Source organism: Lutra lutra, chromosome 16 (genome assembly GCF_902655055.1).
Source record: "Lutra lutra chromosome 16, mLutLut1.2, whole genome shotgun sequence".
Classification (NCBI taxonomy): domain Eukaryota; kingdom Metazoa; phylum Chordata; class Mammalia; order Carnivora; family Mustelidae; genus Lutra; species Lutra lutra.
In genome coordinates, this window is record NC_062293.1 from 19,839,052 (window position 1) to 19,855,692 (window position 16,641).

General features: G+C 57.7%; 2 protein-coding genes across 6 annotated transcripts; one reads left to right on the forward strand and one right to left on the reverse strand.

Moving 5' to 3' along the window:
* Positions 1-2: 2 nt before the first annotated feature.
* Positions 3-8,396, forward strand: PLEKHH3 (pleckstrin homology, MyTH4 and FERM domain containing H3). 5 transcript variants are annotated; one of them, XM_047707597.1, is made up of 13 exons: positions 3-577; positions 2,535-2,590; positions 2,952-3,031; positions 3,135-3,326; positions 3,411-3,568; positions 3,679-3,799; positions 4,553-4,859; positions 5,416-5,623; positions 5,836-5,972; positions 6,181-6,313; positions 6,510-6,971; positions 7,268-7,459; positions 8,015-8,396. In XM_047707597.1, the coding sequence occupies exons 1-13, from the start codon at positions 416-418 to the stop codon at positions 8,189-8,191; spliced, it is 2,385 nt and encodes a 794-aa protein (XP_047563553.1). In that variant the 5' UTR covers positions 3-415; the 3' UTR covers positions 8,192-8,396. The 5 variants fall into 5 exon arrangements, 3 of the variants coding, with proteins under 3 accessions (XP_047563553.1, XP_047563554.1, XP_047563552.1); XM_047707598.1 differs by having other exon boundaries at positions 5,836-5,963; XR_007123412.1 differs by having other exon boundaries at positions 269-577; positions 6,510-6,946; positions 8,015-8,152.
* Positions 8,397-9,282: 886 nt separating this feature from the next.
* Positions 9,283-14,121, reverse strand: LOC125087362 (tubulin gamma-2 chain). Its single transcript, XM_047707603.1, has 11 exons — positions 13,851-14,121; positions 13,462-13,574; positions 13,111-13,278; positions 12,728-12,796; positions 12,301-12,380; positions 11,762-11,888; positions 10,856-10,942; positions 10,587-10,736; positions 10,054-10,206; positions 9,802-9,963; positions 9,283-9,674 (listed from the first exon to the last, which is right to left on the reverse strand). The coding sequence occupies exons 1-11, from the start codon at positions 13,897-13,899 to the stop codon at positions 9,477-9,479; spliced, it is 1,356 nt and encodes a 451-aa protein (XP_047563559.1). The 5' UTR covers positions 13,900-14,121; the 3' UTR covers positions 9,283-9,476.
* Positions 14,122-16,641: the final 2,520 nt, after the last annotated feature.

Here is a 16,641-nt window from a genome sequence, read left to right on the forward strand (position 1 = left end):
TGCAGGGAGCGCAGCGCGCGCGGCCCGGGCCCCGGCCACCGGACACCCTACCGGACACGACCCTCCCTGGAGCTTGGACAACTGCCCACCTCGGACATTGCACCGGACACTGCCCCCCACAGGGCTGGACACTACAACGGACACTACTTCCCAGCTCCGGACATTGCTCCCCCCCACCCAGCCTTGGACGCTTTCCCCCTCCCCCTCCGGGGGCCCAGACACCGAGCCCCCCGCAGGCTCTAGCAAGCGACCCCTTGCAGCCCAGCGCCAGACACTGCCTCCTCCTAGTCCCCCTCTCCCTTCCCCTCCTCCCGCCGCATCATTTCCCCGCTGGGGTCGGAGCCCCGCCAGTTTCTCCGACCCCCCGCAGCTCGGCCCGGCTGCCCGCGCCCCCATCCCCCGGCTGCTCGCCCGGATGCCTCTCCCCGGGGGATTGTGGTGGCTCCTCTGCTGCCGTCGAGGCTTTACTCTTCTGCACCGGGACTACGGGGACGGCGAGCTTAGCGGGGACGGGGACGAGGACGAGGACGAGGAGACCTTTGAGCTGCGGACCCCGAGTCCAGCGGGCGGCGGGAGGGTAAGTCCCTGGGGGTTTGGAGCCTTGTCTCAATCCCTCTCACTACAAGCGGCCGTCACGTCTGATCCTGCTCCAGACTCCAGCCAAACGCCGTGCTCTGGGCAGACGGGGACGTAGGAGAGGTTTTTGCCTGGGGGGCCAGGAGCCCCTGGGAGCTCAAGGAGCAGCCCTACTCGGGATGTGCCTGTGGGCCTCGCGCCGCATGCTGGGCGCTGTCCACCTGCTAGGGGCCCTGAGGCAGGGGAGGCGTCACGCGTGGCCCGACCTGGCCCTGCCTCTCCCTTCCCCGCCGGGCCCGCGTCCCATCCCGTCTCCTTCCGCCTCCGCCAGCGCCGAGGAATGTGGCGAGGCCGGCTGGGCGGCTCGGACGCCTGGGTCCGCTCCGCTCCCAGTTCGTGAGCGCTGAGTGCTGGGGCCAGATGCCGGAGCTCCCGCCGCGGGGACCTGGGAGAGGGGGAGAAGGCATCCTCAGATTGGGGTCCGTGGCAGGGACCCCACGGAGAGGGAGCTGGGGGCCACAACTCTTCGAGGACCCCTCGTCATTACCCTGCCACTCAAGACAGAACTCTCGGCCCTCCCTGGTGAGGCTCCTGGGGAATCCCTGAGGGGATGGTGAGGGACACTTGGCTCCTCGGTTTTGTGGACTCTCCCCGTGGGGAAACTGAGGCTCGATTGGTCTGGAAGACCTCCATACCCTGAGGTCCCCTCCAGAGGCCCCTGCACACCGGCAACCAGACCCCCGTGTGCTATGGCTTGGGTCAGGCTCCCATCCCCCGCTCAGGGGTCCCCAGCAGGCCCGGTGGCTCGGTGCCCGGGTGGGGCGGGCTGCGCCGCTGGGGCCGGCGCCAGCACCTGGCGGAGGCGGAGGGCGGATAAATATAGAGGGGGGTGGAGGGAGGGAAGCAGGGGACTGCGATTAGGAGAGTTGGACTAAGAGAGTGGTCAGCACCTGCCCCTGCGGCGGTGTGGCTAAGAACTCCTCTTGGACCCTCCAAGAAAGGTGGGTCTGCGTCCCAGGAAGGCACAGGACCCAGGCGTCCCCAAGCTTCCAGCCTGGGCTGGGTCAGTTCTGTGAACCACGGCTCAGTGAACCACGCCATTGCCTCCCTCATGCTCCACCTCCACTCCCCTCCCCCGAGCTTGGGGACAGGTGTCCCTGCCCTCTCCCCCACCTCCCCCTCCTGGCTTTAGCAGTCTGGGCGCAATGGGACGATGGCACAGTTCCTGCCTGACCAGGCTCCTGGACGGGATTTTGGCCTCTCTCAGGCCCCACTCTCCTGTTGAAGTTCCAGGGCAGGAGGTAGAAGGGCAAAATCCTGAACTGTACCTCTCCTGGAGAGCGTGTGCCATTTTTCTGCGTGCTCTTCCAGAGCCCCAGCAAAGGGGGAGGGTCTGTCTGTGGGAGGGCATAAGAAGTTCTTGGAGAAAGCCCTTGAAAGAAAGTTCTTGAAAAAGTCCCACTTCCTTTCATCCAGCTCTGTGCCCACCACCTGCCTGTGTGCCAGCCAATGAAGGGGAAATGAGGAGGAGGGGGTGACTTCCAACAAAAAGGAGTTTCCTGACCTCTTCCTTTTCAAAGATGGGGAAGCTAGGGCCCAAAGACTTGAGAGGATCTGTGAAGGTTCCACAGCCAGTGATTCGAGTTAGTGGTCAGACTGTTACTAGAATCCAGGTCTCCCCACGGGACTCCCTGCACAGTGCTCTTTCCAGCGTATCCCGCCCTGATTTAAATCTTCAAAGGGAAACAGAGACAACGCGGGAGCCTTGACTTCTTAGCTGGGGCTGTTCTGTAGAGACTGGCAGAAGGGGCTTCCTCGTGGCATCAGCTCTTTCCCATGATCACGACCCTGCTCCTTGATCCCTCAATTCCCCCGAGCAGCGCTTTCCTGGGGGCAGAAGCCACCGGCATCCCGCGATGACGGCTCTAATCCTGAGGGCTGCTTCCCTGTTTCCCCAGGGCCCCCTGGACGTGACGCTGACTCAGCCGGTGAGGAGTGCGCAGGTCTCAGACAGGTGAGCTCGGCCCCTGCGTCTTAGGGTATGAAGCCCCCCCCCAAGCCTGTTTCCCGGACCCCAATCCTCGCAGTCTGCCCTCCCGCAGTTGTGCAATAAGGGAGAGGCCTTACGCCGGACGCTGTGGTTTGGCCGGGGTCCCGGGGGGGCGGTCCGACTGGGGGCGCGGGGAGAAAGGGGGGGTCTGGGCTATTTCTGGTGCGAGGTCAGAACGGCCCAGCGGTTCCCACAGCCTGGGGGAGGGGTGTCCAGGCCCGGAGCAGGCTCCCCTCGCGGTCTGGGGAGCCCCGACTGAAGAGCCCCCTGGAGGCGGGGTGCTGGACCGACAGCCTCGCCCAATCCTCCCTCCCCTCTGGCCCAGGCTGCAGAGCTGGGAGGAGACGCGGAGCCTCATCCCGGAGAAGGGGCCGCCGGAGGAGGACCCAGACGTCGTCGTGAAAGGTGGGGACCCACCTCAAGCACTCTGGAAGTCCCAATCCCAACCCTCCAGGGGGGATAACGTCTTCTCTTGCTCATCCCCTTTTTCTCCCTCCCCTCCCCCCAGGTTGGCTGTACGGAGAGCCTCGCGGAGGAGGGGCTCGGCCCTGGTTGCCCCCGCGCCGGGCCTGGTTCGTGCTCACCCGGGACTCTCTGGACCAATTCAGTAGCAGCGGGAAGGGGGCGCGGCGCCTCAGGAGCCTCGTGCTCACCAGCTTGTGCTCGGTGACGGGCCCGGAGCGCCGTCCCAAGGAGACCGGTGAGGCTTCACAGGGGGCTCTTGTACCTCCCTGCTATCGCCCCGTCCGGCCCTGATTGCCCTCCATGGCCTCTCTTTCCCCAGGTCTGTGGTCAGTCACTGTGTCTGGCCGGAAGCACAGCGTCCGGCTTTGCTCCCCGCGCCAGGCAGAGGCGGAACGCTGGGGTCTGGCGCTGCGAGAAGTGATCGCCTCCAAGGCGCCCCTGGAGACCCCTACCCAGCTGCTGCTGAGGGACATTCAGGTGTGACAGAGAGGACTTCATGGAGAAAGAGAAGGGTGGTGGACCCAGAAGCCTCCTGAGTTTGTGGGGAGCCCCTTTTTCCATCCTTGTGACTCCTTCCCTGATTCTAGGAGAGTTGTGGGGACCCGGAAGCCGTGGCCCTTATTTACCGACGGAATCCAATCCTGAGGCACACCAGTGGGGCCTTGTATGCTCCACTCCTGCCCCTGCCCTACGGGGTCAGCGCCCCAGGTGAGTGGTGGCATGGCTCCAGTCCTTTGGATGGGGAATCTGAATGCCTCACTTGACAGGGACTTAGAAGTCCAAAGGGGGCTGAGCCCCTCACTTTTCAAAGGGCTGAGAATGGACGCTGGCTGGATTGATACCTAGGGTGGAGGAGAGGGAAGCCAGCACAGGAAAAAATGCCCCCTTTGACCACCTTGTCTGTGGATCTCGTTCTGACTACTGGTATTCCTTCATGAGTTTTTACACTCTATTTTTCTTTATGCTCTTTAGACCCCGGCATACTATGTTTTCAACTGCTGGAAAAGCCAGTACTGTGGGGAATGGGCTGGCCTCATCTGGCTATACCTCTTCCCTAAAAGGAATAGTAAGAGTCCAGGTCCTAAAAGTAGAAGATTAAGGGGAGCTGGGAGAAGAACCCTTGTTTTCTGACTCCCAGTCCAGCCTGCTTTCTGGCCCATGGTGATGGGCTTTTAGTGCCCAGTTGCAGAATCTGGGGTTTGAACCTGTGTCCTTTAGTCAACCCCTGGAGCTCACTAACTCAGAGAGCAGCCCTAGTGGCTTCCCCCGGGGGAGGTGCCTGGGAGGCTCTGTGGGGACCACTGCTTTCCCTTCACTCTTCCTGTCGTTCGTACTCTCCCCTCCTTGCCACCCCCTGTCCCTTTACACTCCCTCTGACCTTTCCCTGGTTCATGCCTTCCTTTCAGGGCCCAGCTCTGTGTCCCTTCTCCAAACCGTCCCTCCGCCCCCACCCTCCCGCAGGTCCGGGCTACGCACCCTTGCGCGAGGAGGCGGTTCGGCTGTTCCTGGCGCTGCAGGCGCTGGAGGGGGCGCGGCGCCCCGGGCCCCTGATGCAGGGTGTGCTCCAAACCTGCCGGGACCTGCCCGCGCTCCGCGACGAGCTCTTCCTGCAGCTGGCTAAGCAGACCTCAGGCCCCGCAGGCCCTCCCGGGCCCCCAGCTACCCAAGACCCTGCGGCCCTTCGGTACTGGCAGCTCCTCACCTGTATGAGCTGCACCTTCCGGCCGGGGGGAGCTGTCCGCGGGCACCTTCTGGGGCATCTGGAGAGGTGAGAGGGGAGGGCTGGGGTAAGGACAAGGCAAGGGAGCTGCAGGCCCGGGAGAGAATGGTAGGCCTTGCCAAACTGGCGGTTGGAGAACTTAGACCCAGAGAGAGGAAGAGACTTGACCGCTGCTAATATGCTCAGGGTCTTTGTGGGAATTACGAGATCAATTCCCACTTTCCGGCAGAAGGATTGCAAAAGGCGCCCCCCTTGAGGCAGAGGAATTGCTAAGGGCTGCTTTTCCTCTGGGCTGAGGCAGTCTAGCCAGCGCTTCTAAGTTGCAGAGCGGAATGGGGCTGGATTTTGGATTTCAGCGCAGAAGATCATGGAGAGAATTTGGCAAGCGGGAGGACGCGGTTAGGAGAGAGCTGTAGGAGCCTTAGAAAGTAATTGAGCTCCACGCAGTGCTCCAAGGGTAGAGAGCGGGTCGTTAAGTCCAAGCAACTTAGAGTTGGAGGGGTGGGAATCCGTGAGAGGAAAGAAACGATACAGTAAGAAGGCGAGAGGGATGGGGAGAAGGAAAGCTCTCTGAGCACTAACCCTCGGGTTTTCTCTAACCCAGGACAGAGCAGGCGCTCCCGGACACGGAACTGGCGGAGTATGCGCGCTTCATCAGGAAAGCGCTGGGCCGGACGCGCGGCCGCGAGCTGGTGCCTTCGCTGGCAGAGATTTCGGCGCTGAGCCAACGGCAGGAGCTCTTATGCACCGTGCACTGTCCCGGGGCTGGTGCCTGTCCTGTGGCCATAGACTCCCACACCACGGCGGGCGAGGTACGGCCAGAAAAGACCCCTGAAACCTCAACCCGTCCTCCCAGCTTCCCATGCCCGGCCGTCCTGGTGCCTGGGCCCTAGGTTTGCCCACGTCTAAGATCCATAATTTGCGTAAGGCGTGTGTGTGGCGGGACCGGGAGACCTGAAAGAGTTCGCCAGCTGGCAAGACCCCAGCGCGGTCTGATTTCCCCCTCATGCCTCCTCCCCTCCAGGTTGCTCGAGAGCTGGTGGGACGGCTGGGCTTGGCCCGGAGCCGCAACGCTTTCGCGCTGTATGAGCAGCGAGGGGCCCAGGAGCGAGCCCTGGCCGGGGGTACTCTCGTGGCCGACGTGCTCACCAGGTTTGAGAAGTAAATGTCCAGCCCCAGCCCCGCTCTCCGGTAACCCATCTGCACCGAGGGGCCCTGACCGCGGGCGGTTCGCTGTGAGATTTCCTGGCGTCCCAAACGTCTGGCCCCGCCCCCAGCATGGCCCCGCCCCCCACCCCCGCCTGCCGCGGCCGACGCCTTGGAGGGGGTCTCTCTTCTGCGTGGCATCGAGTCCTCCTTTCTTCTGCAGTTTGGCGGTGGAGGAAGCCGGGCTGGACGACTCCCCGGACAATGGTTGGAGACTGTGTCTGCGTCTTCACGGGCCCCTGCACCCTGAGGGGCTGTCCCCAGACGGTCACGAACTGCCTTTCCTCTTTGAGCAGGTGAGCATCTCCAGCGTTCACTGCCCCCCCCAAAAGACACCCCCCCCCCCAGCCTGGACCCCTCGCATTCCGGGCCGTCACATTTAACCGTTATGGCAACCTCGCGGGAGGCTTTACTCGAACTCAGACGTCAGACTTTGCACCCCCAGGTGTGCTCGCCGCCACTCCCGCACTGACACCCGGTGCCTCCTCCTAGGCTCACGCTCTGCTACTGCGCGGCCGGCCGCCCCCGCCCGACGACACGCTGCGCGCCCTGGCGGCGCTGCGTCTGCAGAGCCTGCACCGAGACTTCTCCCCGAGGGCGCCCCTGCCGCGCCTGGATCGCCTGCTGCCGCCCTCCGCCCCGCCGCGGGACGACCCTCCCCGCCCCGTCCCCCGGCCTCCCCCCTCCGCCGCCCTGCTGGCCGGGGCGATCTGGAGCCCGGGCCTGGCCAAGAGGCGGGCTGAGCGGACCCGGCGCGGCGGCGGGGCAGGCGGCCCGGCGGGAAGCGCAGCCCGCGAGGGAGGAGGTGGCGCGGGCACGGCGGCTGCTGTGCTGGGCAGCTGGAAGCGGCTACGGGGCATGGGCCGAGCTGAGGCCATGGCTGCCTACCTGGCCCTGGCGGCGCAGTGTCCAGGGTTCGGCGCTGCTCGGTATGACGTTCTGGAGCTGAGCACGGTGAGGGGGAGAAGGGAGAGGGGACTCTGGCGGCCCAAGCCCTACACCTCTGCCCCAGAGCCACAGGCCCCACTGTGGGTCATCTCACCCCCCACACCCAGCACAGCTGACCCTCTCAAACCCCAGGAGTCACTGGCCCTTGGGCTCTCCCCTCTCCAGAGGCGTCAGCCCTTCCACACATGCCGTGTGAATCACAGAGGGGACCGGGACACTCCTGCTCACAGCTGTCTCCCCACACCAAAAATAATGCAGCAGGGTCCCCTACGTCCACCCTGACTCTACCCATCTGTCCCTAGGAGCCTGGTGGGGGCACTCCACAGAAGCTATGCCTGGGCTTGGGAGCCAAGGCCATGTCCTTCTCCCGGCCGGGTGAGACAGAGCCCATCCACAGTGTCAGCTATGGCCACGTGGCCGCCTGCCAGCTAATGGGCCCCCACACCCTAGCACTGAGGGTGGGAGAGAGCCAGCTCGTCCTGCAGAGTCCCCAGGTGAGTGGGAAGAGGGTGTGGAAGGAGGAAGGAAGGGAAAGGATGTTAAACATTTTATTAATGCTGAGCCAGGTACAGGTCTAGTCACTGGGGATCCAGCAGTGATCAAAGATAAGCTCAAGGCACTTACATTAGGGCAGGAGGTCAGACACTAAATAAGGAATCAGAAACTATCTAAGACAGTAATAGATGCTACCAAGGGAAGGGTGGTGTGACACGAAGTGACTGGAAGGGGTCATAGCATTAGGTAGGACAGTCAGGAAGGGATACTGGAAGTGACATTTAGGCTAGCCACAGGAAGATCTGGGGAAACAGCATCCCAGGTAGAGGATATCACAGGTGGAAAGGCTCTGAGAGGACAACAGCATTTAGAGAAGCAGAAAGACACAAGTGTGACTGGCACATAGTGAGTGAGGGAGAGCGTGGTGGTGAGGAGGGAAAGGTTGCGGGGAGGGGGGCAGCTCTCAGAAGGCCCTGGTGAGGAGCCTGGGCAAAGGATGAGACAAAGGAGAACCCAGTGACCCCTACCGCCCTTTGACCTCTGCCCTCTCTTAGGTGGAAGAGATCATGCAGCTGGTGAATGCCTACTTGCCCAATCCCTCCCCTGAGAGGCCTTGCAGCAGCCCTTCTCCTCCATGCCAAGACCTGCCAGACACCTCCCCTCCCAGCCAGCACCCGGGCCTGGACGAGCCCCAGGGACAGTCTGGCTGTTTGGGGCAGCTGCAGGACTGAGCCTGCCAAGAGGTCACGACCTCCCTTCTGCCTCCAGCCTGGACCTGGACTGCTCTGAGATTTGAGGGAACCATGGACCCTTTTGGCCCTGCAGGGACAGGGCACACCCCACACCCAAGGGCTGTAATGGGTGCCGATGATTTTCTAGTTTGTTTCTTAATTTATTTGTAGAAGAGAAGCGAAAAAAAATCCTTATTTACACAAACCCTTCCTGTGGGAGTGTTGTCGGTGGGACCAGTTAGAGCCCCATAACTCAGCGCTCCACCCCTGGGGACGCCCACACTCTGAGCTTTTACCAGCACTGAGGGGAGTCTGGACACCACAGAGCTCCACCCTCCTTGACCTTCTGGATTTAACCTCCTCCTAGCCAGCAGGCTGCCACAGGGTGCTGGGTGGGGCAGGCAACAGGGCAGTTTGGGAAGCTGGCAATTACTCACACTCACTTCTCCATTGAGCAGCACAGGGGTGGCCTCCTGGCATCCCTGAGGCCGGAAGGCAGTGAGTCATCAAGACTGGCACTACCCAGTTCCTACCCTGGTGTCCAGCATCTGGGCCCTCGTTGGGTCCATGTCGGTGTGCCTACTGCTTTGGGTCTGGAATGGAGAGAAGCTTGGGACAGGATCAGACCCAAGAGCTTCTCTGGCACAGATAAACGCCTTATCAGGATGGGCTCAGCCCTACTCCTGAGTTCTGTTCCTGCTTTATCAAGCTAGGTTGAATTGGGTTGCGTTCCTAGGGATCTGATAGCCTTGGGCGTTGGGAATCCAGAGTCCCAGGTTTCCTGACCTGCTCAGTATGCTGCAGGCCCTCCTTCACTAGCCCCCACAGCCTACTCCCTGAGTGGAAGAGTCTGGGGCAGTACTGATCCACCCCGGGGGGCAGAAGCTCAGGCACCAAGGACAGGGCAGACCTCAGTAATCCTCAGGGCTGACTCAGGAAGAGTGGCCTGGTTCTAGGCAAGGTATGCCAATGGAAACAGTGACCACATTGACACCCGGATTAGTGGTAAGAAGCTACAGCAGGTAAAGGACACACGCCTGGGAACTGGGAGGGAACGTGGGTCATCCCCCCATATTCACACTCTGACTATATGCACAACAAAGCTTTATCACTTTATTAGAGATAACAAGCATATCAAGGGTCAGGGCAGAGAAGGGAGGAAGGAGGACCAGCGCCTGGGATGGAGATGATTCTAGAAAGGTTTTAGCTGAGAGGAATCCATGTCACAGGGACCAGGTATTATGGGGACTGTGCTTACTGTCCAAGGGAAGTGGTGGCAAGGAAGTCACTGCTCCTGAGTGCCCCAGGAGATGTAGTCTGGCCGCGTGGCTGCGTGGTACTCGTCGATGAGTTCCTGCACCACCTCCCTGGACGTGTCCAGCTCGTCGAAGTTCTCCTTGAAGATGTCCTCCTTGCGGAACTGCTCCAGGAAGGCCTCCCGTTTCCGCAGCTTGTCATACTGCTGGCAGGAACTTTCAAAGAGCTGAAAGAGATAGAAATCTCCAGGATGGGAACCCGTGCAAGATAAGGGGCTGGAATGGAATGGGGCAGAATGATAAGAGTGGCTAGTGGAACAGACTGGTCAGTGAAGCCCAGGAGATTAGGCTCACCGAGGAGATGCTGGTGTGGTTGGCCATCATGAGCCCACTGACCCGGTGGGCCGAAGGCAGGTAGGGAGACTTCCTTGACAGGGCCACCTGGATGCTGGCAGGGCCCCAGGGGATGAAGTTGGCCAGCTTCCGTTCCCGGATCCTCTGCAGACTCTTGTGGACCTGGGGGGAGGGGTGCACACAGCAGTGGTGGTGGTAGCCTCTCCTCTACCCCTGCGGGGCCCGGGGGTGGCATGAAGGGGCCTCACCTACCTGGGTGGGGTCCACCTCCCCCTGGATGATGTTGAGGATGGCAATGTAGCAGTGATTGGTCTGGCGATCCCGGCCCGTGGACACCATCACGTTCTTGGGCTGCAGCAGCCGCCTCATGACATCCAGGACCGTGGTCTTCCTCACGCTGGCCACCTGAGGGGACAGTGGGCCACAGGGCCCGGGCCCGCACTCAGGCCGCCGTCCAGTACCTCAGCCCTGTCTGACTCGGGCTAGTGTGGTTTCTTGGGGAAGGGTCTCGAGATCCAGGTCTACACTGAGCCTCTGCTGTGGGACTGAGTCCTCCTCAGCTCGGCCAGGTCATGGCCCTGTGCGGCAGCATTCGCAGACCCCACAGAGCCCGGGCCCTGCGGGGAGGGAGCCAGAGGCACAGGGGAGAAGAGAGCGGGTCAGCGTGGAGTTGGATGGTCTATGCCGGTCCTGGAGCACAGAGCCTCTGGGGGCCGCAAGGGGCAGCTCCTGGGGCAGCAGGGGGACAGAAAGGCGAGGGCAGGGCCTGCCGCGACTGCTCCTACCGACTGGTCCGTGGTAAGCGGGGTGTAACCCGTCATGAGGAAATGGAGTCGAGGAGTGGGAATGAGCGAGGCGATGAGGCCGATGAGGTCGTTGTTCATGTAGCCGGGGTAGCGCAGGGTAGTGGTGCTGGCTGACATGATGGTGGACACCTGGGGACAGGAGTGTGTGCCGTGGGCCTTGGCCCCATGGAGGGATGGGGGTTCCCTTCCCAAGGCAGACCCCAGCAAGGAGGGGTTCCGGCCCAGAGAGTCCAGGAGTGGGGGCTCACCAGCTGATTGATCTGGGAGAAGGATGGGTTCTGGATGTGCAGGCGGTCTGTGGCGATCCGGTTCAGGGCTGTGTTGTCCAACACCACCTGGGGAGGACAGAAGAGGGTCACGGCACCTTTTTGAGGAGAAAGGGGGCAGGGAGATAAGTTATTAGCTTAGCAGGGCGTCTGGATGGCTCAGTGGGTTAAGCCTCTGCCTTCGGCTCAGGTCATGATCTCAGGGTCCTGGGATCAAGCCCCACATCAGGCTCTCTGCTCAGTAGGGAGCCCGCTTCTCCCCTCTCTCTCTGCCTACCTCTCTGCCTACTTGTGATCTCTCTCTGTCAAATCAATAAATAAAATCTTTAAAAAAAAAGTTATTAGCTTAGCCCCCTCTAAACTCCAAAACCAGGGCGTAGGTGTGTTGACATAAAAAAGGAAACTACTGTCTCAGGGGCATCACCAGACACTTTTCTATCATCCAGTAAACAAATGTGATTATCCCCACGTGCCATGCACGTGCCTGGCTCTGTAGATACCATGGGGGATAAAACAGGCATGGTCTGTCCTCCTCACAGAAAAGTATAGTTACAGCCTGAAATATGCACAAAGGAATTTGATCTTGAATGGGTGGTCAGGGGAAGTCTGACTCCAAAAGTGACCCTTGGGCTGAGAATTTAAGCATGAGTAGGCATTAAACAGGCTAAATGGGGACATATATCAGGCAGTATACATGTTCTTGAGAGTCCTGCTGCCTAAAGGGACTATAACCAACTTGGAGTCAACTCGTTTCATAATTTGGGCCACTGGGAATGGCTTTGTTGGTCATCTGTTCTCTAGGTAGGGACTTGGGAAGGGCAGGGTGTCCGTGTCTCACAGGTTTGAAGAGGTGGTCCAGAGCCCCCCACTCCCTTTTCCAGTGCTCACCACACAATCTGCGTTCTGGGTCAACCTCTTGAGTGTGAGCAGTGAGTTGTAGGGCTGGACCACCACATCGCTCATCTCATCCTGGTTGGGAAACACTGAATACGTTTGCACCAGCTTCTTGGGGTACCTGGGGGCAAAGAGGGAAAGGGGAATGTGACACAGTGAACTGGAAGGACTCCCATCACTGCCCATCTTGGTCTTCTCTAGAGCTTACACGACCATTCCTTTCCAAGTGCCACCAAGCCCTTGGTACAAAAGGGGGGCAAGGGCAGAATTGAGTGGTCAGAGCCCAGGAGCCAAAAAGAATAAACCTAAAGCATCAAACCCATCAAACCCTTAAGGTCCCTCTTCTCCCTAGGCAAACCCCTTCCTGGGAGTTCTTGCTTCCAAGACATTCCCTGGATGGTCAGGCTCCGTTCCTACCAATGACTCAAAGTGAGAGTGCCAGACCTTCCAGTCCAAGAGAAAAAAATTAATAAAAAGGAAAGACCCTACCCGTAGAACCAGGGCTAATGCCCTGTCCCCCAACACAGGCTTACCTGTCATTCAGTCGTTCGAGAAGGTAGGATCCCAGGCCAGAACCCGTCCCCCCAGCAATGGAGTGACACAGCACAAAGCCCTGCATGGGAAGGGATGGAGAGGCAGTCTCCAGGGATGTGGGGCAGAGGCTCCAGGCTTGTCTCATTCCCCACTCCCAACATACTCATGTCTCAAGGCTTCTTCTGTGTCTATCCAGGCTGACACTCCTTGGGAAGGAAGACTCATGCCTAAGGAGCTGATGCCATCCAGATGAGGATCTCCTTGAGGACAAGTACTGTACCTTATTTACCTCAATACCTCACATAGGATACTCAAAAGATTAGTTTTTAATAGAATTGCCCCCATCACACCACCTGTTCAGGAACACCCTGGCCTTTCCCAGCACTTTTCAGCCTTGTTTTCCATTCAGCAGGGGCGGAGCCTCACCTCTAAGCTGTCACTTCCATCTGCTTCTCGGTCTATGATGTCAAAAATGTCTTCATGGATTTTCTCACCCTGTAGAGAAAGACATGAGAGGAAGGGTGAGGATGAGGGTTCTGGGGAGTATCTCTTTTCAGCACCAAGAACTCTACCCTGGGACACCACTGCCACCCTCAAGCAGAGTCTCGGCCATGACCCTCAACCCCAAAAAAGCTACTTTGCAAATGACTTGCATCTGCCTAAACCTTTCCCTGGCTGTCCCTCTTGTCAGGTTACTCCGTTGTCTCTTATTTATTGTCAGTCTGGTCTAGTCAAATCCCCAGGAAGCCTGAGCCTGCCTTGCCCTGGGGAGGGAACATCGGGGGTTTAGGGGATGGTCACCAGGATACCTGCGAGAATCCACTGGCCCAGTTGTTGCCAGCTCCTCCTCCATGCTCCGACAGGTAGATGTTCTCTGGGTTGTAGAGCTTCGCATAGGGGGAGTTGAGGATGGAGTGGATCACCCGGGGCTCCAGGTCCAGCAGCACCGCCCTGGGGATGTAGTGCTCATCGTCTGCCTGCCAAGGGGCATCCAGCAAGGGGGCACAATCAGCTAAGGCCCAGCCCTCCATCCTCCCAGCTCTGGCTCCTGCCTGCCCTCCCTCCTCAAGCCTCCCGCCCTGGTTCCTCTGCCCAGCGGGTCTCCCGGTACCAGGCCCCTGCCCTTCCCTCAGACCCCCTGGCCATGTCGCTGGGGGCACCTGGTAGAAGAAGACGTCCTTGCGGTCAGTGCCCTCGGTGGCGAACTCCTCCACGATGCCCTCGGGGCTGATACCATGCTCGGCGCACAGCTGTTTCCAGAACTCGAACCCAACTGGGGGATGGGGAGAGATGCCTGCGTCACTAGTCGTAAGGCCTCAGGCGCCCAGAGTCAGGCTCAGAGGCTGTCACACTCAGAGGCTGCACCCAAGACACCTGGTCTGGGAGCTGTCACAGCCCAGGTGCGGCTCTCCAGCTGGGGCGTGTTTGTCATGCGCAATAGGGCACGGGGTTCATGGCAGGGAAAGGGGGACTGGAGGATGCCAAGCACTGGGAAGGACCCGAAGGGGCAAAACCGGAAACTGGAGGGTCCCGGTGCTCGCTCGCTCACTCTGGTTGCCGCACTGGCCCAGCTGCAAAGTGATGATCTCCCGGGGCATGGCTCTTCAGACGTGGGCGCGCCAGCCCTGCCCCGCGGGAGTCACGGCGGAGACGAACGCCTGGCAGCCGGGCTCGCGGGACGTGCGGAGCGCGCGCTCTCTTCGTCTTTTGACGCGACTGCTCGGTCTGCGCGTGTGCAGTGCAGGCCTCCCTGCTGCCGCCGGGCCGGGGAGCCCAAAGGGGACATCATTTCCCCCACAGCACTTACAGCTGGAACTCGGCACAGGCGCAGTGTGAGGCCACGCCCCCTTCTGCTTGCCCACCCCAGCTCCGCGCCTGCGCGGTGAGACTCGCTGGGGCTGCGGGGGCAGTGACCCGGGTGTGGGGGTGGGGAGGGGCGGTCCAGGAGGACCCAGTCAGCTGGGCGTCGCGGGTAGGTGAGTCGGCTGGTGGCTCTTTTGGACAGAGGGGTTGGATTCAAGCCAGTCTTTTTTCAATGTCTATTTTTAAGTTAAATATACCTAACACAAAATTTATTTTAATCATCTTCAAGTGTACAGTTCTGTGGCATAACGACTGTTCTGCCACCGTCACTGTCCTTCATCCCCAGAACTTTGTCACCCTCCCAAACTGAAACCCTGTACCATTAAATAGTAACTCTCCATCCTCATTCCCATCAACAGCCTACTTTCTGTCTCTGTGATTTTGACCAGGCATCTTTTATAAGTGGTATTTTATAGTATTTGCCATTTCGTGTCTAGCTTATTTCACTTAGCATAACGTTCTCGGGGTAACTTCGTGTTGTAGCAGTGTCAGAATTTCATTCCTTTTTTAAGGATGTATAATATTCCATCGCATGTATATACCACGTTTTGTGTTCATCCATTTATCTGTAGATGAATGTAGAAGCCCCAGGGTTGCTTCCACCTATTGGCTATTGTGAATAATTCTGCCATGAACATGGTTGTGCAAATAAGTTTGAGTCCCTGCTTTCAGTTGTTCATTATTCTGAGTAGACACCCAAGAGCAGAATTGCTGGATGATATGGTGATTCTATGTCTACGTTTTTGAGGAATTGCTGCACCATTTTCTATAGTGGCAGCACTATTTTGCTTTCCCACCCGCAGTGCATAAGGTTCTAAGTTCTCCACATCCTCGCCAAGACTTGTTACTTTCTATTTTTTTGTTTTGTTTTGTTTTATAATAGCTATCTTAACGAGTGTGAAGTGGTATCTCATTGTGGTTTTATTTTTTTAAATTCTCTTAAAGATTATTTATTTGAGAGAGAGAGAGCAGGACCGGGAGGAACAGAGAGCGAGGGAGAGAGAGAATCTCAAGCAGACTCCCTAATGAGTGCAGAGCCCAAAATAGGGCTGGATCCCATGGCCCTGAGATCAAGACCTCAGCCAAAATTAAGAGCTGAACGCTTAACCCACGGGAGCCACCCAGGTGCCCCTCTGTTTTAAGTTACAGATAAGTTTTGGAAGGCCTGGGTGGCTCAGTCCGTTAAACATCTGCCTTTGGCTCAGGTCATGATCCCAGCGTCCTGGGATTGAGCCCCGCATGAGACTCCTTGCTCAGCGGGGAGGCTGCTTCTCCCTCAGTCTGCTGCTCCCCCTGCTTATGTGCTCTCTCTGTCTCCGACAAATAAATAAATATTAAAGTTTAAAACATAAATTTTTTTATATTTTACATAAAATATTTTATATTGATTTTATATTTTTATTGTATACTTTTTTGTTTTAAAAATGTATGTAAATGCTATCAGAGTATACTAGCCTTTTGTAACCTGCTTTTTTTCACCCTATGTTAGATTTTTGTGATTCAGCAATGTTGATACATGTAGATTTTTTTCATCGTTTTTGACTGCTTTATAGTATTTCATTGGACGAATGAAATAGCTTTCCCACACAGGGGTGATTAGATTGTTTCTACTTATCCCCTGTTAGGTAGAATGAATACAGGATCAGTCACTTCTGAACATGAAGGAGACTATCTCTACCACTGGCATATGCATCTTCTTTAGAAGGCTTTACACGTTTTCACGTATTTTTTTCCTAGATGGATGTACCAGTTTACACTCTTACCGGCGAAGGAGTTTCCATTTCCTTACACCTGCATCCACATTTGGGTTATCAGATCTTAATTTTTGTCCATCCCATGGCTGCTCAGTGGGATCTCATGACTGTAATTTCCACACAATCTGGTCACAAAGGAGGTTGATTTGATTTGTTATGGTTGTTAGACCTTTCAGAATTGCCTATTCATATCCTTTGCCCATTTTTCTATTGGGCTATTTTTTTTTTAGACATAATAAGATATTCTACGATTTTTTTTTTCTTGGTTGTATGGGTCACAGATATGGCTTGTCTTTTTTTTTTTTAAGATTTTATTTATTTGACATGGAGAAAGATAGCAAGAGAGAGAGAGCACAAGCAGGGGGAGCAGCAGGGAGAGGGAGAGGGAGAAGCAAGCTCCCCACCAACCAAGCAGTCTGATATGGGGCTTGATCCCAGGACCCCAGGGTCATGACCCAAGCCAAAGGCAGACAATTAACCAACTGAGCCACCCAGGTGCCCCTATGGCTTGTCTTTATATTTTGCATCTGGTGTCTTTTGGGATAGAGAAGATTTTAATGTAGGCAGTTATTCTATTATTCCTTTCTGCTTGGTGCGTTTTATACCTTGTTAAAGAAATATTCCCCTTTCCCAGTATCATAAACCTTTCCTTTTATGTTTTCTTCCAAATGCCCCATAGTAGTTTTGTTTCTTCCCTGTGTTGTGTACTGACTTGTTGCGATT